This window comes from Rhamphochromis longiceps, linkage group LG16 (assembly GCF_057381845.1).
Source record: "Rhamphochromis longiceps isolate RC_006_pf linkage group LG16, R_longiceps_female_GT1.1, whole genome shotgun sequence".
NCBI classification, from domain to species: Eukaryota; Metazoa; Chordata; class Actinopteri; order Cichliformes; family Cichlidae; genus Rhamphochromis; species Rhamphochromis longiceps.
Genome location: NC_140572.1, coordinates 39,145,193 through 39,164,557, shown reverse-complemented (window position 1 = coordinate 39,164,557; position 19,365 = coordinate 39,145,193). Strand labels below are relative to the sequence as shown.

The 19,365-nt window shown below is 45.3% G+C and overlaps 1 protein-coding gene across 3 annotated transcripts in view; it reads left to right on the top strand.

Moving 5' to 3' along the window:
- stxbp5l (syntaxin binding protein 5L) overlaps window positions 1-19,365 on the top strand; it is a 133,307-nt gene that overhangs the window by 63,743 nt on the left and 50,199 nt on the right. For all 3 annotated transcript variants that reach the window (XM_085385098.1, XM_085385097.1, XM_085385099.1), the window contains exons 4-6: window positions 1,762-1,862; window positions 9,738-9,872; window positions 17,608-17,671. In XM_085385098.1, the coding sequence (XP_085241224.1) occupies window positions 1,762-1,862; window positions 9,738-9,872; window positions 17,608-17,671 (300 nt within the window). The remainder of the gene's footprint in view (window positions 1-1,761; window positions 1,863-9,737; window positions 9,873-17,607; window positions 17,672-19,365) is intronic.

Below are 19,365 nucleotides of genomic sequence, written 5' to 3'. Positions count from 1 at the left end.
CTTGCAACAAAATGCAGTGAAACCTCCCATTGTTCCCATTGTTCCCAGTCACAGGGAGGTTGCTGTCCTATTTTTACTACTGTGTGACCGAGCCATTACCTCAGCTGATCCACTGAATTCATACTGTGGTCACTGCTAACTCAGCAAACACTTATTACAATCTCACTCAATGGCAAAGGATTTTGCACCTTCCTCCCCAGGACCAGCAGACATCCAAACTGCAATATGTCATTTTTAAAACGTGCACAAAAAACATTAGAGGTGCTTTTATCACAAAAAGAAGCTTAAAGCTGAACACAAAGTAAATTACATGCAGTGCAGAAAAAACAGCACAGCTGTGCTGAACCACCAGTACAGTACTTACAGTGTTTTCTGCTGCATACTGGGAGAGATGGGTGATTAGTGGGGGGGGCATCACTGTCTCAGTCAGCATAGTTAAAATAATCTTTAAGCTTCAGACCGTGTTAAGAATCAGCCAGAGCACTGAATCACAGGTTTACTGGGGTTTAAATGTCACTAATCTTACGCAACAATGTTACCATATAAAGACAAAATACAGTATTTAAATCAAGTTTAAAAAGTCCAGCTACAAATAAGCAAATACTCAGCGTCTCATTAACACGCAAGAAACTGAAGCTCGTGTGCATCACATAGATTATTGTTTCACGTTAGAGCAAAAGAACCGCCTGATCTGAAAGAATCAGGACAGACGTGATTTTGAACAGTTACTCGAATCATTTAAGAGAAATAATGGCACGAACCGACACACACACGCACACGCACGCACACACGCACGCGCGCACACGCACGCACACGCACACGCACGCACACGCACGCACGCACACACACACACGCACACACGCACGCACACACGCACACGCACGCACGCACACGCACGCACGCACACGTGCACGCACACACACACGCACGCACGCACACACGCACACGCACGCACACACACACACATGCTTTTGATTTTACTTTCACTTAATGAAACGGTGCCACTCTAACAGGGACATTATTATTCCAGAACAGTGATTGCAGAAGTAGTCAGGTTGCAAACATTGGAAACATTATCTTCACTTGTGGAAGCTGTTTCAGAGCAAAACTAAGTGCAATTTAATGGGCAATTAGCAAGTCAGTGTGAGGCCGTGTTAATCCCAGTGGGATGGAATTATATGATGTGCAAGACACGAACGACTTCAATCCAAAGAAAAGCTCTCGGTGAGATTATGTAAAAAGAAAAGAGGCTAATATATTTATACCGTCTCTCCATGCGGGGCGGGGAGACGTGAAATAACATAGAAGATTATTTTCATTATTTCTCTCCATGTACAGGCTCAGTAGTAGCTGTAACCTGTAAAAGTCAAGGCCTTTAATCCTCACAGATACGCTTTCACAGTTTTCTTAATGCTTTCATTGTCTCGCTGTAATTGGTGGAGAAAATCACATTTATGAGTCATTTTTGAAAAATAGAGAAAATCAAATCATGTGTGCTATGAAGGCGATGCTCCACCTTATGGTCACCACTGCCTGCTTCTGTCTGTGATGCTGCGACTGTGTTTCAGTGGAAAGTTGGACAAACAAATATCTGATTGGGTTCATGCAGAGCCCAGATGTGAAGGTGTGAGGACAGTAAGCAGATGTTTGGAGATGGGCTCATGTTCATGCAGTGGCTTTATTATGACTGCCCTGCAGAGTCTGTGTATGAGCAGTTCTTGCTGTGCAGAAGGATTACAGGCTGTCTTTTCTGTCCTCCAGGGGGCGCTGGTCTCAGCCTGTGCAGACGACACGTTGCACTTGTGGAATCTGCGCCAGAGGCGGCCGGCCATCCTGCATTCACTCAAGTTTAACAGAGAGAGGTATGCACACACTCGCACATAAAATCTGTATAAAAAGATGGACATAGGCCTCATGATGTCATCCTTTGGTAAGCGAATCAGCTCGAGCTGAGTGTTTGTGTGTACACTTCAAACTCACTGATCCTCCTCTGAGGATCATGATTTATTAACTCTGTGTTGTATCATTACGTCTAAAAACAGCAGAGGCATAGAGGTGGACACCTTCTCACCCAGAGCGGCTCCGATGGTCTGTAGCTACATCCCATCCCAGCAAGCATGTGCTGGTTAGCAGCCTCAGCTGTGGCATCAGTATCCAAAGCCAAACAGCAGAGTGTGGGTGCTTAGAGGAACAGCCTTACCACTTTGGCTTTCTTCACAACTGAACTGAAAATGTGTCCGTTACACCAAACGTGACCTGACACGATGTCTCCTGCAGAAAAGCGGATCTGTTGCACGCTCTGGGGTCATGCTGGCTGCGTCCTAAAGATGGAGAAGCAGAGTGTTGTTCAGATGTAGGACAGAACTCTGATGCTGGCTAAAAGCTCTGCTCCACCTCAGCCGATGACCCCCGTGCCCCGCGACACCACGCCCCTGCCACAGCCGACTCGTTTCACATTTGATCACCTAAACCCTGAAAACCACATGAAGCAGTGTTTACACGGTTATAGCAAACAGGCTTCTGCACCTGTGCAACACTTTAAAAACACATTGCTGATGACGGCCTGGGTCGAACAGCAGTCAGAGAGCTGAATCTGGTGTCTTTGCTCCTCTTCTGTTTCAGAAGTCATCGTTCTGGTGGGGTGGGGGTGATGTGGGTGTAACATATTTGACACCTCGTGCCAGTCTCAGAAAAGAGAGGGCTGAGACGCCAGCTGCAGCTCCTGCAACACTGGACAATACTGGCTGATTATCTGCAGGAAGGTCAAAGCCAGCAGGCGTTACTTGGTACAGACTACGTTTCCTCCAGCTGGTACAAATGTGATCAAGTCCTATGTTCATTGAAGCAGGCTGAGTGTGTTCTGTGTGTCTTGACTTCTGGCTCAGCTCGTTGGTTTCTGAATGGAGAAAGAGATTCCCATCCTCGGCTCGCTTGTTTTTCCATTTTTCAGCCCCTTCTGTCTATTGGCTCTTTGCTTTTTCCCATCAGCAGCACATTTTCTGCTCTCTGCCATTAAACATTAATGCCAAACAATGGCCTCTGGATGCTGATGCTTGGTTTTAAAAACTTTTCCCCCAGTTTCCTCCTCAGGAAAACCTCAAAGGGTCACTCAGTTGATGCAAACGCTGCCTCTGAGTGACCCAAATGGGCAAAATGCTGTGAGCGGCTTAGCCGAGCACGTTCAGACACAGGCGCTTCAGTGTAGCACCGTTCGATTATTCTGATACCTGCAGGCTGCCATTTCTGTCTGCAGGGGGAAAGAGCAGGCTGCTGCTGTAAGGGAGCAGGAATCAGTATGAACGTTTGCTGCACCTCAGCTGCTGTGTTCAAGTTTGCAGTGTCCATGCCAGTGTTGGTCAAGTTACTTGAAAAAAGTAATCGGTAACTGATTACTGATTACTTCCCCAAAGAAGTAATCCCGTTACTTTACTGATTACTTATTTTCAAAAGTAATTACTTAGTTACTTAGTTACTTTTTAAAAACACGATTTACACCCTGGTTACCCTGGTGCAGGTGTGCCGCGGTCAGTGGAAGAATCCGCGAGTTTCTCTGTGAGTTTCCCATTACGTCGTAGCTACTCGGTGCTTGTTGGAAGTTTAGGGTTTTTTTCGCTGTAAAAAGAAGTTTTCTTCCCACGCACAGCGGACACTAATGTTTTTGTCACTTTTTATGGAATCAAACTCAAAGTAAGGTCAGTACTTCCACGCTTTAAACGCTGCACGCTCATACTCTCTCCCACAATCGATATATGATCCACTGTTGATCTGCACACAGCTGTTGTCACTAACGTCGCACTCGCTTACGTCACTGTCATGAGACATTCTCGCAAAAAAATCACGGTTTTAGTAACGCAGTAACGCAGCGTTCCTACGGGAAAGCAACAGTGATCTAATTACCGTTTTTGCAATAGTAATCCCTTACTTTACTCGTTACTTGAAAAAAGTAATCGGATTACAGCGTTACTGCCCATCTCTGGTCCTCGCTGTAGGTGGACCTCTGCTGCTGCATGCTTTATTCCAGACACATAACATTGCGGTCCTGTCAGGATCTTTGGCTCCGTCAGCTTAAATACACACAGTAACCTTCAGCTAACTCTGTGGTTTCTGACGGTGTCTGAGTCGTTAAACAAGTGGAGAAACATTGATAAACGGTCAGAGCCTGTTGAGAGTGCGATGCCACAGATGAGGTCCTTAAATATTTACAGCAGGAAAAAGTTTCCTTTTCATAGCTTTGAACATCGAGCCTCCCTGTTCTCTGTGCGAGGACATTTAGTGAACATAACTCTGTGCTCGCTGTAACTGTATGTAATCATCATTCTCATCCAGCTGCTGGCAGGTTACACTCTTAATACAGGCGAGTGAAGGTAAGACTCACTCTGTTTGCTTCATCTGAGTCATGGAGGCCGTTTTCTCTCTGCTGAAACTTCCCGTAAGAAGCAGGAGAACAACGAGCTGTGAGCCAGAGTCGCCAGCACATCATAACACAGCCAGGAAGCGCTGCAGTGTGAACAGTGTGTTACACAGGACAGGAGAGGACTTTGTGCCTGTAACAGAGCCTCAACACAAGTATTTGTTTTAATGCAAAGATATTAACAACTGATTATTTAAGCAGGAGCCTGGAGGTGAGCAGATTTCACTTAGATGCCTCAGACATGGGAGGAGGTGCTCGTGTGTTATTACAGAGTGATGTTGCACTGTTAACACAGCACACTCACTCTGCACGTCCTGTTTGTAGCTGTGGCCGAACATATACAAGCGTTCTTCAACATTATTATGTTTATTTATGAGATCAGGCTCATGGATGTTGGTGGGGCTGGATGTTACCTGCAGCCTGAGAGATGCTGCTGCCTGCTGAATATGTAGAAAGTGATGCTGTGGTTACACTGATGCTGACTGTAAGCCACTGCTTCTGTAATCTAACCCACTCTAATCATTTTATCATGTTTACATCATTCCATCCTCACATTTGGAGTCTCTGATTGAGCTATTTTTGCAGCTGGCGTCATCGCATAAGAGTCTACGAGTCTTACAGCCTCGCAGCTGTGCGCGATACAGCCAGTCTGCCCACACAGGCTCTGAGCTAAATGTTAGGAGTAATGCTTTGATTCAAAGGTGTTGAAACCCTCTTTCAGCAGCGTCCCACCTGCCTGTCGGTGCGATAAGGTAGGAGGCAGAACCGCTCAGCGGAAGAGCAGCGAGTCACGCTGTAAGACAAAAGGAGAAAAGGGCATCGTGCATCATCCATCACAGGCGCTGCCTTTCCATTTAGCTCTGTGTCTCCAGGCTGCACCTCTGACAGTCAGTGTCCTAATACCTCATCACAGTCCCACAAGGATAACGCATGACTCAGCAGAGAGACCCGCTCTGTGATGACTGTCGGCCGTCGTAGTAAAATAATAATACGAGTGTTTGCTGATTAGGGCTGCCACAAACGATTATTTTGATAGTCGACTAGTCAGCGATTATTTTTGCGATTAGTCGACTAATCAGATCATCATCCATTGGACGTAAAACTACAGCTTATTGCACCAGCAGCATCTGCTCTTATATAACTATCATTAGCTTACAGCTTTAAGTGTTTAAGGTCTGTGCTAACTAAAAATAAAGACAAGATGATAGTTTATTAAATTTTAATGACATTTGCAGAGTGTTTCGGTGAAGTTTAATAAACTCCTTGCTATCTAAAATATAACAGGACACCGGAGTAAATTCTCCAGCATCTCACACTTCTGATAATCAGCTGTCTGCTTGACGTTTATTCAGCTGTGTAAAAACTATAACTTTAATCTCAGCCAAACCGATTTACTCAGGAACAAATAAAACACTGAAAAAAGCCAAACAACATTTTTAAGTTCTCTAAGTGACTCATATATCATGTTTAACCTGAGTAGTGAAAGACGGCGGTGGGTTTGAAAACGATTTGCCGGGAGTCCGGTGTTCTCACGGCTCTAGTTAGCCTAGCCCCCGGCTCGCTATCGAGCTAGTGGGTAACAGACGTCTCCGAAAACGTCGGAGCGCTTTTGAAAATATGTGGTGTCCTGATAAACTGAGCAGATATTTGAGGTTTACACAGCTACATTCCAGCCTGAAAATATGTTAAACGTTTATTTTGTGACCCAGAAAGAATAATAAGAGTAACATTAAAACTAACTAGCTGCCGCCATTGTTGACAACTAGGGGTGGGTTTTTATAATCGATTCATCGATTAAAATCGATTCTGGCTTGGATAACGTAAAATCGATTCATTAAAATCCTGAATCGATTTTTTTATATAAATTTATTTTCTCCGAAATGCCAGAATCTCTGGTGACATCTCACAAAATTTCAAGAACCACCAAACAGTAAATGAGAGCAGGTACAGGGATTCTGCACATAGACTTAAACACACAGCGCGACCCGCGGATCAGAATCAGTTAGATGTCGCCTTTCTCACAGTCGGGGCTGAAAGCCGACAGCTCGCTGATCCGGGTCTGCGCTTTGTGTTCACGCCCTTTATGCGCTGATTCTAAAGCTGTTAGTTTGATCTCTCTCCAAACAATATTGACCGAACCAGCAGCTAAAGAAGATCCAAACGCTTCACATAAACATCGTCATGAATTCACTCTTTTACTGTTTTGCTTCCATTGCGATGCGCAGCTCTCTCTCTCTCCCTCCCCCTCTCCCCCCCCCCCCCCCCCCCCTCCTCTCGAACAGTTTCCCTTTCTTCATTATTCGCTTGCTTGTTACGCACAAGTCTACTGTTGTTTACAGGCTGTCGGCCGCTGTTTTTTCCCCTTTTACATTCTTCCGAAAAGAAAACCTCATTTCTGCTGTTCAATACTGAACAAATTTAAACTTTTTAAAATTATTCAAAATGCAAAATGCTTAGCCGTGTGTCTAATAAAACCGCTGTAACGTCAGAGGTAATGTTCATTAATTAATGGTTTTCTTTCGTTTTTGATGTACTGCAGAATATTTTTATAAAATCCCAGGCCAGGAAAATCACCTTCATGTTTTTATGTGTTTTATCTTCAGCTACTTTGACACAAAGGCATCTGCTGTGATGCTCACACCTTGGATAAAGTCTTGCGAGTGTCAGCTTCCTTTTTATAGATACAAAAATATGTAAATGTTCTGATCTGAATTATACTTCTGACTGTCAAAATTTCCCAGATTTAAATTGAATCGAATCGAATTAAATCGAATCGTGGATCGAATCGATTTGGGACCTTGTGAATCGGAATTGAATCGATTCTAGAAATCAGTGACGATACCCAGCCCTATTGACAACTGAGCTGGGCCGCGCTATGAATTCTGGGACACAGCTGCTTCTTCTTTGGGGTTTAACGGCAGCCGGCATCCTTGTACATGCAGTGCTGCCATCTTCTGTTTCAGTCCATTATTACACTCTTAAATCCTGCTACTTATTCCTGCGTCTTTCAGGATCTTACAAAGCTTCAAACGACGTGTCGACTATTAAATTAGTCGTCGACGATTTTGATAGTCGACGTAATCGTGACTAGTCGACTAATCGTGGCAGCCCTATTGCTGATACAGGAAGTCGCTGTGGGATTCCTGACGTCCTGGTCACTGGTCATGCACAGCAGATGGCGAGGTTACTGGTTCCTGAGATGAAGTCACCAATTTGATTAATCTCTGCATCCGTTTCCTTCGTTAGGAGTATTTATTTGAGCTGCTGCTCTGCCAGCAGCTGAAGTCATGCTTTTCTTCTTTATTCAGATCGATAATTATGATGCTGCATGGTGCCGCTAAAACAAAAGCTTTGATTTTCCTTATATATCTGTATTCATCACTACGGGCCTCCTCCCACTTCCTGTGGTCGTCTCATTTCTTCCACACTTTGTCTTTTATGCGAGCGATTATCTCAAACTGAAGCACTCAGTGCTGAAAGGCTTTTCTAAAGAAGGAGTTTCTTCCTCTGCGTCCACAGGGACGCTATCACGACTCGCTGTGAAACTCCAGGTCTGGTTCTTAAAATACAGCAATTTAAACATTTAATGTCAACATTTTTCAGAATTTGTGCTCTTGGATGGATGTTTGTGTATCCATTCGAAGTAATAACGATGAATAAAATGCTTCTTTAAACAAGGAAATGTACAAATTGGACGTCTGAAGCCTAAATGCTTGTTGTGGGAATAGACGCCTGTGTAATCCTCTGCTGCCCGTGCTGCTGCACACCCCACCTTTCCCCAGGCCAGTTTGAATATCATCATCTCCTCGAGCCCCTTAAATCCTTATTGAATCGCCTGCCCTCTCATTTGTCTTCTGTCTAATAATTCTGCCTTGCTGGGTGGCTGTTGGGCTGATCCGCTCCACAGTGATCAGCATGAGAGTGACTTACTGCTCTGGTCTTTGTTCTCTGCTCACAAAACCAGACGGTGAAGAAGCAGCCTCGCATCACACAGTTATTTTCTTGTGCAATAACATCATGTGTTATTCAGCAGGAGTGTAAGTGTTTATGTGGTCGTGAAAAACACCTGAAACATCAAAGTAATAATAAAAAATGTTTTTTCCAAACATTAAATTCTGAACAGTTAAAAAAAAGATGAAATATTTGTTATCGGCTGTTTCCAGGAGACGCACGTTCACACAGGTTTGCTGATTGTAGGCGACACAGTGTTGTGTGTCATAGATGTGCGTTTCCGGTCTGTGTGCTCCTCCTCCTCGTGTTTCCTGTTTTACTTTGACAGTCTCGTGCGCTACGTGAGTGTCGTCGGTTTCGTTCCTCCGGTCTCGTTGTGCGGTCGCTCCCAGCTGTCTCTCTGTGTGTTTGTTCCTCTGTTTGTTTCTGGATCGTCTGCATTTCCTCTGCCGTTCTTCCCGCCGTGTTTCCAGGTTTCATCTTTAGCTTTTGGTAGTTCCCTTCCTGCCTTTTGTTTTGTAATGTTTGCTGCAGCCCTAAATAAAGGCTCGCTTTTTGTTAACATCCGCCTCCGTTTGTCTGCGTTTAGGTCCGCATCCCCTTCTCTCCACGCTGTCTGTCTTAGCAGACGGGACAGTTTTCAGTAATTCATACATCAAATGTAAAGTTTTGTGCAGAATGATGGTGGGTGTTTCTGGAATGGACCAGGCTAAGCTTGAAGCGAATATCAACAGTGTGAAATGTTACAGAAGACATAAAAAGATCAAGCTTTTACTGCTGGGAGTTTCTGTGAAGTACCATAAGTAGAGTGTTTCTGCCGGACTTGCAGACTGAGGGAAAAAGTTCCTCTCACATGAGAAAAGCAGGAATTGCATCATTAAAGGGCAGGAAGAGCAAATGTGGGCAATCATACCTGCGTGAAAGGTGCTATCCTGCAACAACACAGTTCTAAATTAAGCCTCGACAAAGGATGAGTCAGGCTCTGACTCGTCTGAAGAAGGGAGCTTATCACGGAGAAAATGACTGTGACAGTGACACGGTGTCACATACAGCACACACACACTCCTGCATCAGTTACACTCAGGCAACAAAACACCAGAGAGAAGACTTCAGTGTAATTACCTCACGTCACAGGCTCGCCTGCTCTTACGTTGCTTTTTAAGACATTTCTTATCTTTATATCTTTAAAATGATGTCTTGAGCAGGTTTCACATGGACAACACGTTGGACACATATAAGCACATCAGCATAAGCAGCACCAGGCGTATATTAGTGTCCTAACACTCAGAGACGTGCGTGGTTATGTGTTTGACCCAGAGACGCACAAAGCGTTGTTTGGCTGACGCTCAGCCGGTTTTCCTTCTTCTCTCTGCAGGATCACATTTTGCCACCTGCCCTTTCAGAGTAAATGGCTGTATGTGGGGACGGAGCGCGGGAACACACACATCGTCAACATCGAGTCCTTCGTTTTGTCCGGATACGTCATCATGTGGAACAAGGCCATCGAACTGTGAGTATCTGAGGCTGAAACAGAAGCGGTGCTAAATCGTGAGGATGGTGTGGGTTTACGATAAACGATGAGTTTATTCTGAACGTGCATGCTTAGATCCATGCATGCCGTAAGAGTCGCACTGTCACGGCAGCTACCAGACTTGAGCTTTTCCTCCTTTGGACTTTCCTTAACGCTCCCCAATGACAGCATTTGAGGACCTCCATCTGCCTTTTGTGAGCGGTTCTGGCATCTGTAAAGTCGTAGTTTGATCACCATTGGAATATTTTGTTTGTTTTTCCGAGGGAGGCGGTATAGGAAGAGACTTCCTGCAAACACGGTTATTTTGCTCTACAAGCAGGCATGAAAGAAAAAGCGCTTCAAGGCTGACTGCTAGCAGGCTTTCAAAGGGTCAAGAGTTAGACGTTACCGTTAGATTCCTTCAGTGAAACACGATGTGCACGCTCTTGTGTTTGGTTATTGTGAAACTGACACATGCCCCCGACTGACAGCTCGGCGCCATCAGGCACGCACACGCTGCTCGGCTGCATTGTACGGCCGTTTGTTTTCCGCGGCGTCACCCACCTACGCGCTGCTCTTCTGCTGTTACCCTGACAAGTCCCCTGCTGCAGTGTCAGTCACAAGTCGCTCTTATACCGAGCCATCTTGTTGCCTTGTGACAGTTGAAACTACGGCGAGCAGTCTCGACACGATGTGCGTGCGTGGGAGGTGCTGTCTGCCAATCATCACACAGAGGCAGCGGTTGGGATTTTAGCAGGAAGTTTGGTTTGTTGATTCTTCAGGACAAAGTCAACAAGGACAAGCTCAGCATCTGTTTAAGAACCTGAGAAGTTTGAACTGTTACAGTGAAATAGAAGAAGAAAAGTGTTTCATGTGGAAGGTCGTTGGCTGTCGATGAAGACCTGCTCTGGCTGTAAGGCTGCCCTGCGTGCACACGCAACACGTCCTTTATCACATTCACCTTTTAAATATTGTTGTAATTGGTCTCAGCGCAGGAGGAAAGCGACCGCATGCATGAACACCTCGTGTAGATCGTGTCCTTCTGTGATGAGTTTTTAATTTTGCAGTAGTCTGTGGACCGCAGCGTGACAACGGTCTGATTTGATCACATGACTGTGGTCACACCTGCTGCATGATAACATGCTCAGAGCAGCTGTTTCTCGTCCGTGTGTCCAGTCGGAGTAACACAGGCTCGGTCATATTTGTTTAACTGAAGACTTAAAATATTACCAGTTTATCAGGGTTAGAAAAGCATGCTGAGGCTACGTTACTCCTTCACCTTGATACGTGTACCTCGTTACTGACGTAGGCGGCTCAGGATTGGTTGGTTTTGTTTGGAATGACTCTGTGTGGATTAACCGTCAGCACAGACAGCGTGCAGCGTGCAGCCACCTTCACCTGCTCGTGCTTCAGGATTTCCAGGTGACATAATGATGGATAAACACACCGATGTGAATGCGTTACGACTGTGATGCACATGAAACACGTCGTGTAATTAGCTGCAGTTAATGAGGACTGCAGCCACCTGCAGCCTGCGAGCTGTCAGTGTGAGTGAGCATGTCATGTGAACGGGCGTTTTGTTTCCCACAACAAAGAAAGATGAATGTTAAATGCAGTGGGTGTGACTGGTAAATGAACTAGTTCTTATGTGATGTGTTTCTGCTCTAAAAGCACCGTATTCAACGTGCTTCCTCCACCCATTCACACGAGCACTTTGTGCTACGCCTCAGTGCTTTCTGACATCGTACATGTTCACGGGAAAAGTTCATATCTGGTTAATTAAACAGCCAAAAACATGCGAGCCACCAACAACTAAGGCGGGTCACGTTGCCGAATCCGACCGTTTGTTGTTCTGCTTATCCAGTTAAGAGTCACGGCTGAGCTGGAGCCAATCACAGCAGTGAAAAGGGCCGGACAAGCATTCGCTCGCTACTTCACACTTACAGCCAAGCCAGCGTTCTCAGATTAGCTCATGTGTACTTCAGGATAACATAAGAAGATAATACTTGGATGAGAAGCTCATTGAGTTGGTCGTTTCTCCTTCGTCGGTCGACTTCTGTGGATTTTCCTTTAGTGAGGACGGAGCTATGAGGCCAGTGTAGGACGTGCAGTGGTTTCCGTCTTTGTCTTGTTTTTCTTCTTCCTCGTCTTCCTGGAACAGTTGCAGCCTGGTGCATACACCTGCCTACAGTACCTGCAGTATAGAAACAGCCTCGTTTTCAGTGTTCTGGTATTGAATCGTAGATCTCGGTGACATCTCTAATGCTTCTATAGAAAAGTGCCTCAACGTGCTGACGCAGCTAAATGTCTGCTGGATCCTCTATAATTAAATATCAGGGAGAGATGGCCTGTAGATAATGGCTCATTTAAGAATAGGTAACTTTCCTTTATGACTTGAGCTGAAGAGTGTACCACAGTCTCAACAACGGGCATGTATTATACACGACGCTGTAATATATTCTGTATTTCCTAACCGTCAGCACTCTTTATCTTCCTGAAGTAGGGTTCATGAACGAGTCGAGAATGAATCTCTTCTCATCAACAGCCGGGGTGACTGGGGACTCGTGTTATTTATCTGGGGAGGATTTCCACGAAGCATGAATAAGGATGAGAGGGGACTTTGTGCAACATTTAGCGAGCGAGGGCGAAGTCTCCTAACCGTGCAAACAGGAGGGTGTGGATCGCGTCGACGTATGACTGCACGAGTCGTTTGGTTGGTTCAGTGTGCAAAAAAACCAATTCAAATGGGACCAGTGCAGCCAAACAGGAGGGCCGGGCTCTCATTGATATTCAGACGGGTTTGCAACATATTTAATGCACAATTTCATCTTCAGGAGATTCGCTCTGAAATGAGAGATAGAAATGAGATGCGAGGAGAAACACAGCAGCCCAGTGCTCACTCCTCACAGAGCCCTCCGATGAGCAGAAGTATGTTTGCGCCTGGCTTCGTGTCAGCTGTAATAAACACCGGCACGTTTTCCTATTTCTGCTATTGGGACTGTAAAATAAACAGTTGGCTTCCAGCCACCGCCCGGTTTCACGGCCTCTTCACAGCATGAATAATGAGCAAAAATGCTTCCGTGCTAGAGAAATCTATACGTCAGCGGGAGGGTTATGAAAAGATCATCGTCTTTATTAAATACTGTGTGTAAAAAGGCCGCGCTGACATGTTTACGCCCTCCGACCTCACAGAACGGTTTTTCTGTTCTGAGCCTTACGTTGGTGCAGCTGGTAAAGAACGGCCACTTTAAACAGCGTTTGTCTTTCTCATGGAAATCCTGCACTTCGTACGTGCATCAGCACTCTGAGCTGCTCCCCACTACATGCATGCAGCACAAGCAGCAGGTGGCCTGTCAACAAACAGTGTTTCTCCAAACCTTCCACGTGGACATTTAGCAGAGCGTGCTGGTTCATAGCCCACCCAGCCACGTTTCAGAGTGGACGGGTGAAAGCCCACTCAGAGAGCTCTGAGTCTAAATCGCTGCAGGGATAAAGTCATAAAAACTACAGACACCTGCCTGAAGGTCAAGAAACGTTCAGCGCTTGAAGAAATTTACTGTAAACCCCCCCCTACAAAACCCCCTCTGAGTCAAACACGTGAGATTATTTAAACCGTTTTCTTCTCAGACCAAATACATTCATGTTTACTGTTGTTTGGATTTATCATCCTTTCAGATCCTCCAATAAAACGAGCTGAATGAGCTTCTGCTCAAATAAAGTCTGTCTTTGCTCTGTAGTTTACACCACAGGATTACACCTGTCCAGAGTAATCTATTACACATCAAATCTGTAATAGTAATTTTAATGCAGACACCAAAGGACAAAATGAGTGTCTGGATCGGTTCCATTGGTTTGCCTTGTTGAACTCGCTGAGCGTGATAACAGCGGTGCTTGGCGGTCGCCGCCATAATCTGATGTCCCACTGTTCGCCCGTGGGATGTGTGATTGCATCACTGGGGGGTGATGCCGCCCTTCACAGTAACTCTGAGACTGAGCCGATGATTTAAATATTATCATTTCTAATTCTAACATCGAATAAGGTTAAAGCCTCAGCTGGCATGTTAACGTCTGCGTAGTTACAGAAAGACTTTGGAAACGTTGTCACGAGAGCCGTACTTCAGGCATGGTGAGGGAGGGGTGGGGCCTGGACGCCTTACAGTCACCGAGTAATTATGTCAAAGCTTTTGTTTCATCACTTCCTCTGTCAGTCTGGCGACTCTGCTGACATTCACAGCAGACAGATGCTGGACTTCCTGTTTCCTCTCCAGAGATCCCAGCATGGACATGAATGGTCTCTAAGAATGTCAAACATCATAAAACCAGAGGCAGTGAAAAACAAGCTCAAACACATTTTGCTGTTTGTGTTGCCATGTTTCACGTGTGTCACACAGCCTCAGCACATGCCATATTACATGAATGCATGCGACACACGGCGAGAGCGGTGTCTGCAGCTGACGTGTCGTTTCCTGCCTCGCCCCCTCTCGTCTGTCATATCGATTATCTATCCTTTTCTAGCCGTGATTGGTTGTCATGGCGCCCCTGGAGCTTAAGGTGTCTTTGTGTTTGTGATCCCAAAAGGTGCTCGTGCTTCTCTGATGCTTACGAAATATTTCAGTAATATCATTTTCTTCCTCCCAGTCTAAATGTGTTTTTTCTTAGTTCATGCAGAATATGCAGTTATTGGTGAATCGTGCTCACCGGGCAGGACAACAGTCTGATTTTAGATCAACAACAAGCAGTGCCGATTTGTTTTTGGCGCCAGATTTGGTAAAATCACTGCTTAACGAGCACTGGGACCATCCTGCCTTTAACGGGGCTTTAAGTGTTCATCTGTTTATTTGCAAACAGCATTTCACCTAAGAGCAGAGACGCAATTAGAAACGCTGCCCTAAAACCACACAACAAACCACCAACTTATCTTCAAAGATCTGGAGAATAATGACCACAGAGGTTTGCCCAAGCAGAAAATCAGCATGAATAATAGAAAGGCAGAGTTAGAAAGCACATTAACGGTGCAGGGAATAATAAAAAGACCAGCTTACTGTGGCCTGGCTGCAGAACAAAGCGCTGTAATGTAAGGACGCTTTTAATTGTTAAAATCTCCATGAGCTGCTGGTGTGTCTGTTCAGATCAGATTGGATTTAAGAGGAAGCTTTATGTGATTATCTTTGATTGCTTGGCAGCGCTGTTATTTCTTCATGAAATAAAAGGATCCTAACATCGTACAGTCTCTGAGAGCAACAACTGCAAGATGACCTTCATGACCTGGATCAAAGAAACACGTCAAACATGAGCAGATCTTCTGTTTCTCTTAGAATATCAGACAGCGCGGTGGGATTCAAACATTCATTGATTAAATGATTTCATGAGCATTTGTGGACACGCTGGCTATAATTCCAGCTGTGAGCAGCCTGCAGAGACAAACGCTCGCTGATGCGTCAGCGTGAAGCGTCTTCTTGCTCGCTGCAGTTACTTTCCGTCTCTAACTTTGAGAAGTCACACAGTTCAGCTGTTTGGCCTCACAGCTTGTCAGAAAATATTCATCCCAAGCATCGGCAAACACAGATTCACTCGGGCTGCTTTTCAGAGTCTGGCCTTGACGGAGAAATGTTATCAGTCAGTAACTCGGCTCCGATTCACACGTGTCCCCACGGTGTGAAAGGCTTCCACAGGAAATGATCTTCCACACACAATCACAAGCTTCCTGACTCATCTCTGCTTTATCAGAAATTCAATATCTGCTGTGAACTTTCTGTCGCCGACGTGTTTTATCGTTGATCGGTCCTGATTGGTTCTAAAAGCACAGGTTTGTTTCTCTGTGCAGAGGGTTCAGGGTCCCACGTTAGCAGGCGGGTTACATCACCGGGTATATTCGATATATTCGAGCTCCTGGCTTTCACCCTGTGTGCTGCACTTACGTGTCCGGGCAGGTGTTGTGCGTCGCAGATGGTTGGTTGATATCCTGGTTTGTTAACGCAACAGCGATGCATTGAGAGCGTGTTCTGGTTTCATGTTTTTATCGCTCTCCAGCAGCAGGCATAACTAAACGGGCCCATCTGAACACGTCAGTCACACTTTGCCTCAGCTCGCCAGATTATAGGCACAATGCTACAGTGTCCTGACTGTGGCAGCTAAACTGAATCTGCCGGTGATCATGCAGCTCTTGTGGATTTCTTGGAAAATAGCGATGCATTTTATTTTAGTGCTGCAGGTTTGTGCTGCGAGGAATCACCAAGCACTGATCTGCTGTAGCTGCCTGCTCCAAGGGCACAAACAACTTACTTTAAATTAAAGGAGCTCTCATCAAACTCTCATCATGCAAGAATAAATCATTCAACAATAATATACTATATCACACCATCCTGTGGAAAACTCTCACGACTTCTCCAGATATTTTTCTGTCCAAGGAGACAGACTTTCTTGTTAAGGTGCTGTTGAGCAGAAGTTCAGGTCTTTCTGTTTTCACTCATACTCAGTCCTCTCGTTCATGTAGCTAATGCTACAGCGTAAGGTATCTGAAAGTCATGTTAATAACAGGAGCTGACACGGGAGCTTCAGCTGATCACACTTCACTGAAGCCTCATCAGAGAAGATTCAGTGAAGGACGGCTGAAGGGAAACAGGAGGACAGGCTGAGGCTGAAAATGACACCAGAACTGGACTGAAGGTCAGAGGAACAGGTGTGATGGAGAGATGGATCCACATCATGGTCAGTGTGTACGAGGAGGTCAGGAGGAGGTCCAGCAGTGAGCGTCTGCAGCCATCTGTGAAGCACGGTGGAGGCTGTGTCATGGTTTCAGGTTCTTTGATAAACTGATGAATTACAGAGTCTGATCCACCACGCAGGAACATCTGGAAACATCTGACTGGCAGCAGCTTCATTTTTCAGCATCATAGTGATGCCAAACACAAAGCACACATCAGTGATGGATGCGCCTCCTCAGAGCTCAGCTCCACTGAAGCAGTGTGGGATCATCCTGACAGAGAACACAAGCAAAGGCAGAAACATCTGAGGAAGAGCTTTGACTGTCCTTCAGGAAGCCTGGAGAACAGTTCCTGAAGATCCTCACAGAGCTGACGGAGAGCTCAGACTGTGCTTCTTCAGCACAGACTCTGTTTTTGCCGTACATGCTGTGTTTCCATGTATGTTTGCACGTTTCAGTCACATATCTCCCAAAATATAAAGAAAGGAGGGTGGCTCAAGACTTTTGCACAGGACTGTATACTTTATGTGCCTTACTTTATTTAAACACTGAAATGATGCATATGTCACATTTCCTCACATTATTCATAAAAACAGCCTAATGTGAGCGTTTAGCTTGACACCTTTACGGCGTGTTTTATACTGCAGGCTGTAATTTTTGCATCGCCACAGAAACGATGTACCTGATATCTAAATGTCAGTGTTGTGTGCTATTATGGTGGCTGGCAGCAGGCAGCTTGTTTAGGGGCCAGAAAATTACAGCTATAACAGAAACACCTTAAAAATGTAATAAATACCACAAGTAAGGCTTTGTTGTTGCTCCCTGCTGACTGCAGTTTGAATACATCAAGTGGGTTCTTTCTCTTCCACACAGTGCCGACGGATGTCACACAGCTAAGCGGCGTGTTAGCGTAAAGCATGGCTGTGATGCTGAGTATGTGTGCGTGGCTGCAGTAAAGCGTTTGTTGCAGTATTGTTTCAGAGCGTTACACTTTGTCTTCCTCACCTCTGTTATTTTTCCTTCTCATTACAGATCAACTAAAACTCACCCAGGACCAGTCGTTCATTTGAGTGACAGCCCAAAGGATGAAGGAAAGGTGTGTAGGCGCATCAAAGCATCACCTTCATGATTCTCCTCGAGCACCAGTGCTGAAGCAGTCTGCTGCACTGAAGCTGCCTCCCTTTTCACGCTTTGTGCCTCCAGTAAAATCTGAGCTTTTTCCTCTGCCGTGTTTCTGTCATCCCCGCCCCCCCATCACTCCCCCCATCTTCATCCTCGATCCTGACCCTTTCTTCCTGTCGGCCATTATTTTGTTCTAATTGCTCACCTTTCACTCTCTCACCTTGGCTGTCTTTGTGTGCTCGCTGAAAAAGAGCCGTCCTGTGTGCAGCGTCGCTCCTCTTGGTGCCCTCGTCTTTGTTTTGCTTCTTTTTTTTACTCGCGAACAAAGAAGAAAGAAGCTGGATGGAAAAGTTGCAGAAAGAGAAAGAGAGGTCATTGAGAGGCATATTGATTTTTGCCAGTGGAATTCTGTAGCCCTCGGATGAAACCAGACTTGAAAAGCTTTAAAGACAAAAGAATGAGACATGAATTTTCAGCTGCCGTCACCTACTGCAGTCGCTCACTGCAAGCAAGAACAAAGGCCGTGTGTTTAGAGACGTCTCCTCTCCTTGAACAGCACAAAGTTAACCCTTCGTAAGCAAAGGGGACAAGTTCTCTCAGCTCACGCTAATGCTGCTGTCCTGTAGCTGAGGTTAGTTAAGCTAGCCTCCGTGTGCTTGGTAATGGTGATTGTCACTGAAAGGTTAGTGTGAGTTTGCTAGTCGCCAACTGATGCACCAGCTTCTCTGCTGTCAGTGCTCGTGCAGGCTCATCTACCATGAAGCCGGAGGACTCGCTTTCCTGTTCCGCTCAGTCAGTCTTTCAAACTGGATAAAAGCTTTGAGATGATAAATGTCATTCTGTAGAAAAATGATCGTGAAACGACCTCAGATGACATCAGTCTCAGCATCACTTTGCGCAACTGGAAGTCTTTAAAAATCCAGTTCAACAAGTTTAACATACAGCAGGAAATACAGAGCATTATTATTATATTACTGATCACTAACACAGGTTTGGAACAATGTTATTTATATAACACCAAATCACAGACATCTACATACAGACAAAACACAACAATCATATGACCCCCTATGAGCAAGCACTTTGGCGACAGTGGGAAGGAAAAACTCCCTTTTAACAGGAAGAAACCTCCGGCAGAACCAGGCTCAGGGAGGGGCGGGGCCATCTGCTGTGATTGGTTGGTGTGAGAGAAGGAAGACAGGATAAAGACATGCTGTGGAAGAGAGACAGAGATTAATAACAGATATGATTCAATGCAGAGAGGTCTGTTAACACATAGTGAGTGGAGTAGAAACTCCCAGTGCATCATGGGAATCCCCCAGCAGCCTACACCTGTTGCAGCGTAGCTAAGGGAGGATTCAGGTCACCTGGTCCAGCTCTAACTATATGCTTTAGCAAAAAGGAAAGTTTGAATCTTAAAAGTAGAGATAGTGTCTGTCTCCTGGATCCAGACTGGGAGCTGGTTCCACCAAAGCAGAAACTGAATTAATGATGACAGCAGATATTAAATGAATGTTTCCAGTGGCAACATCCCTTATTCAGCTTATAAATATGTAGTATATGTAACGTCTGCTCTTTATTTGGTCTGTTTTGAACAGATTTTGTTTTGTTTAAGCCGTTTCTTTCAACGTGCTGCAAAAAACATCAAATAAAAACCCAAAAAATGAA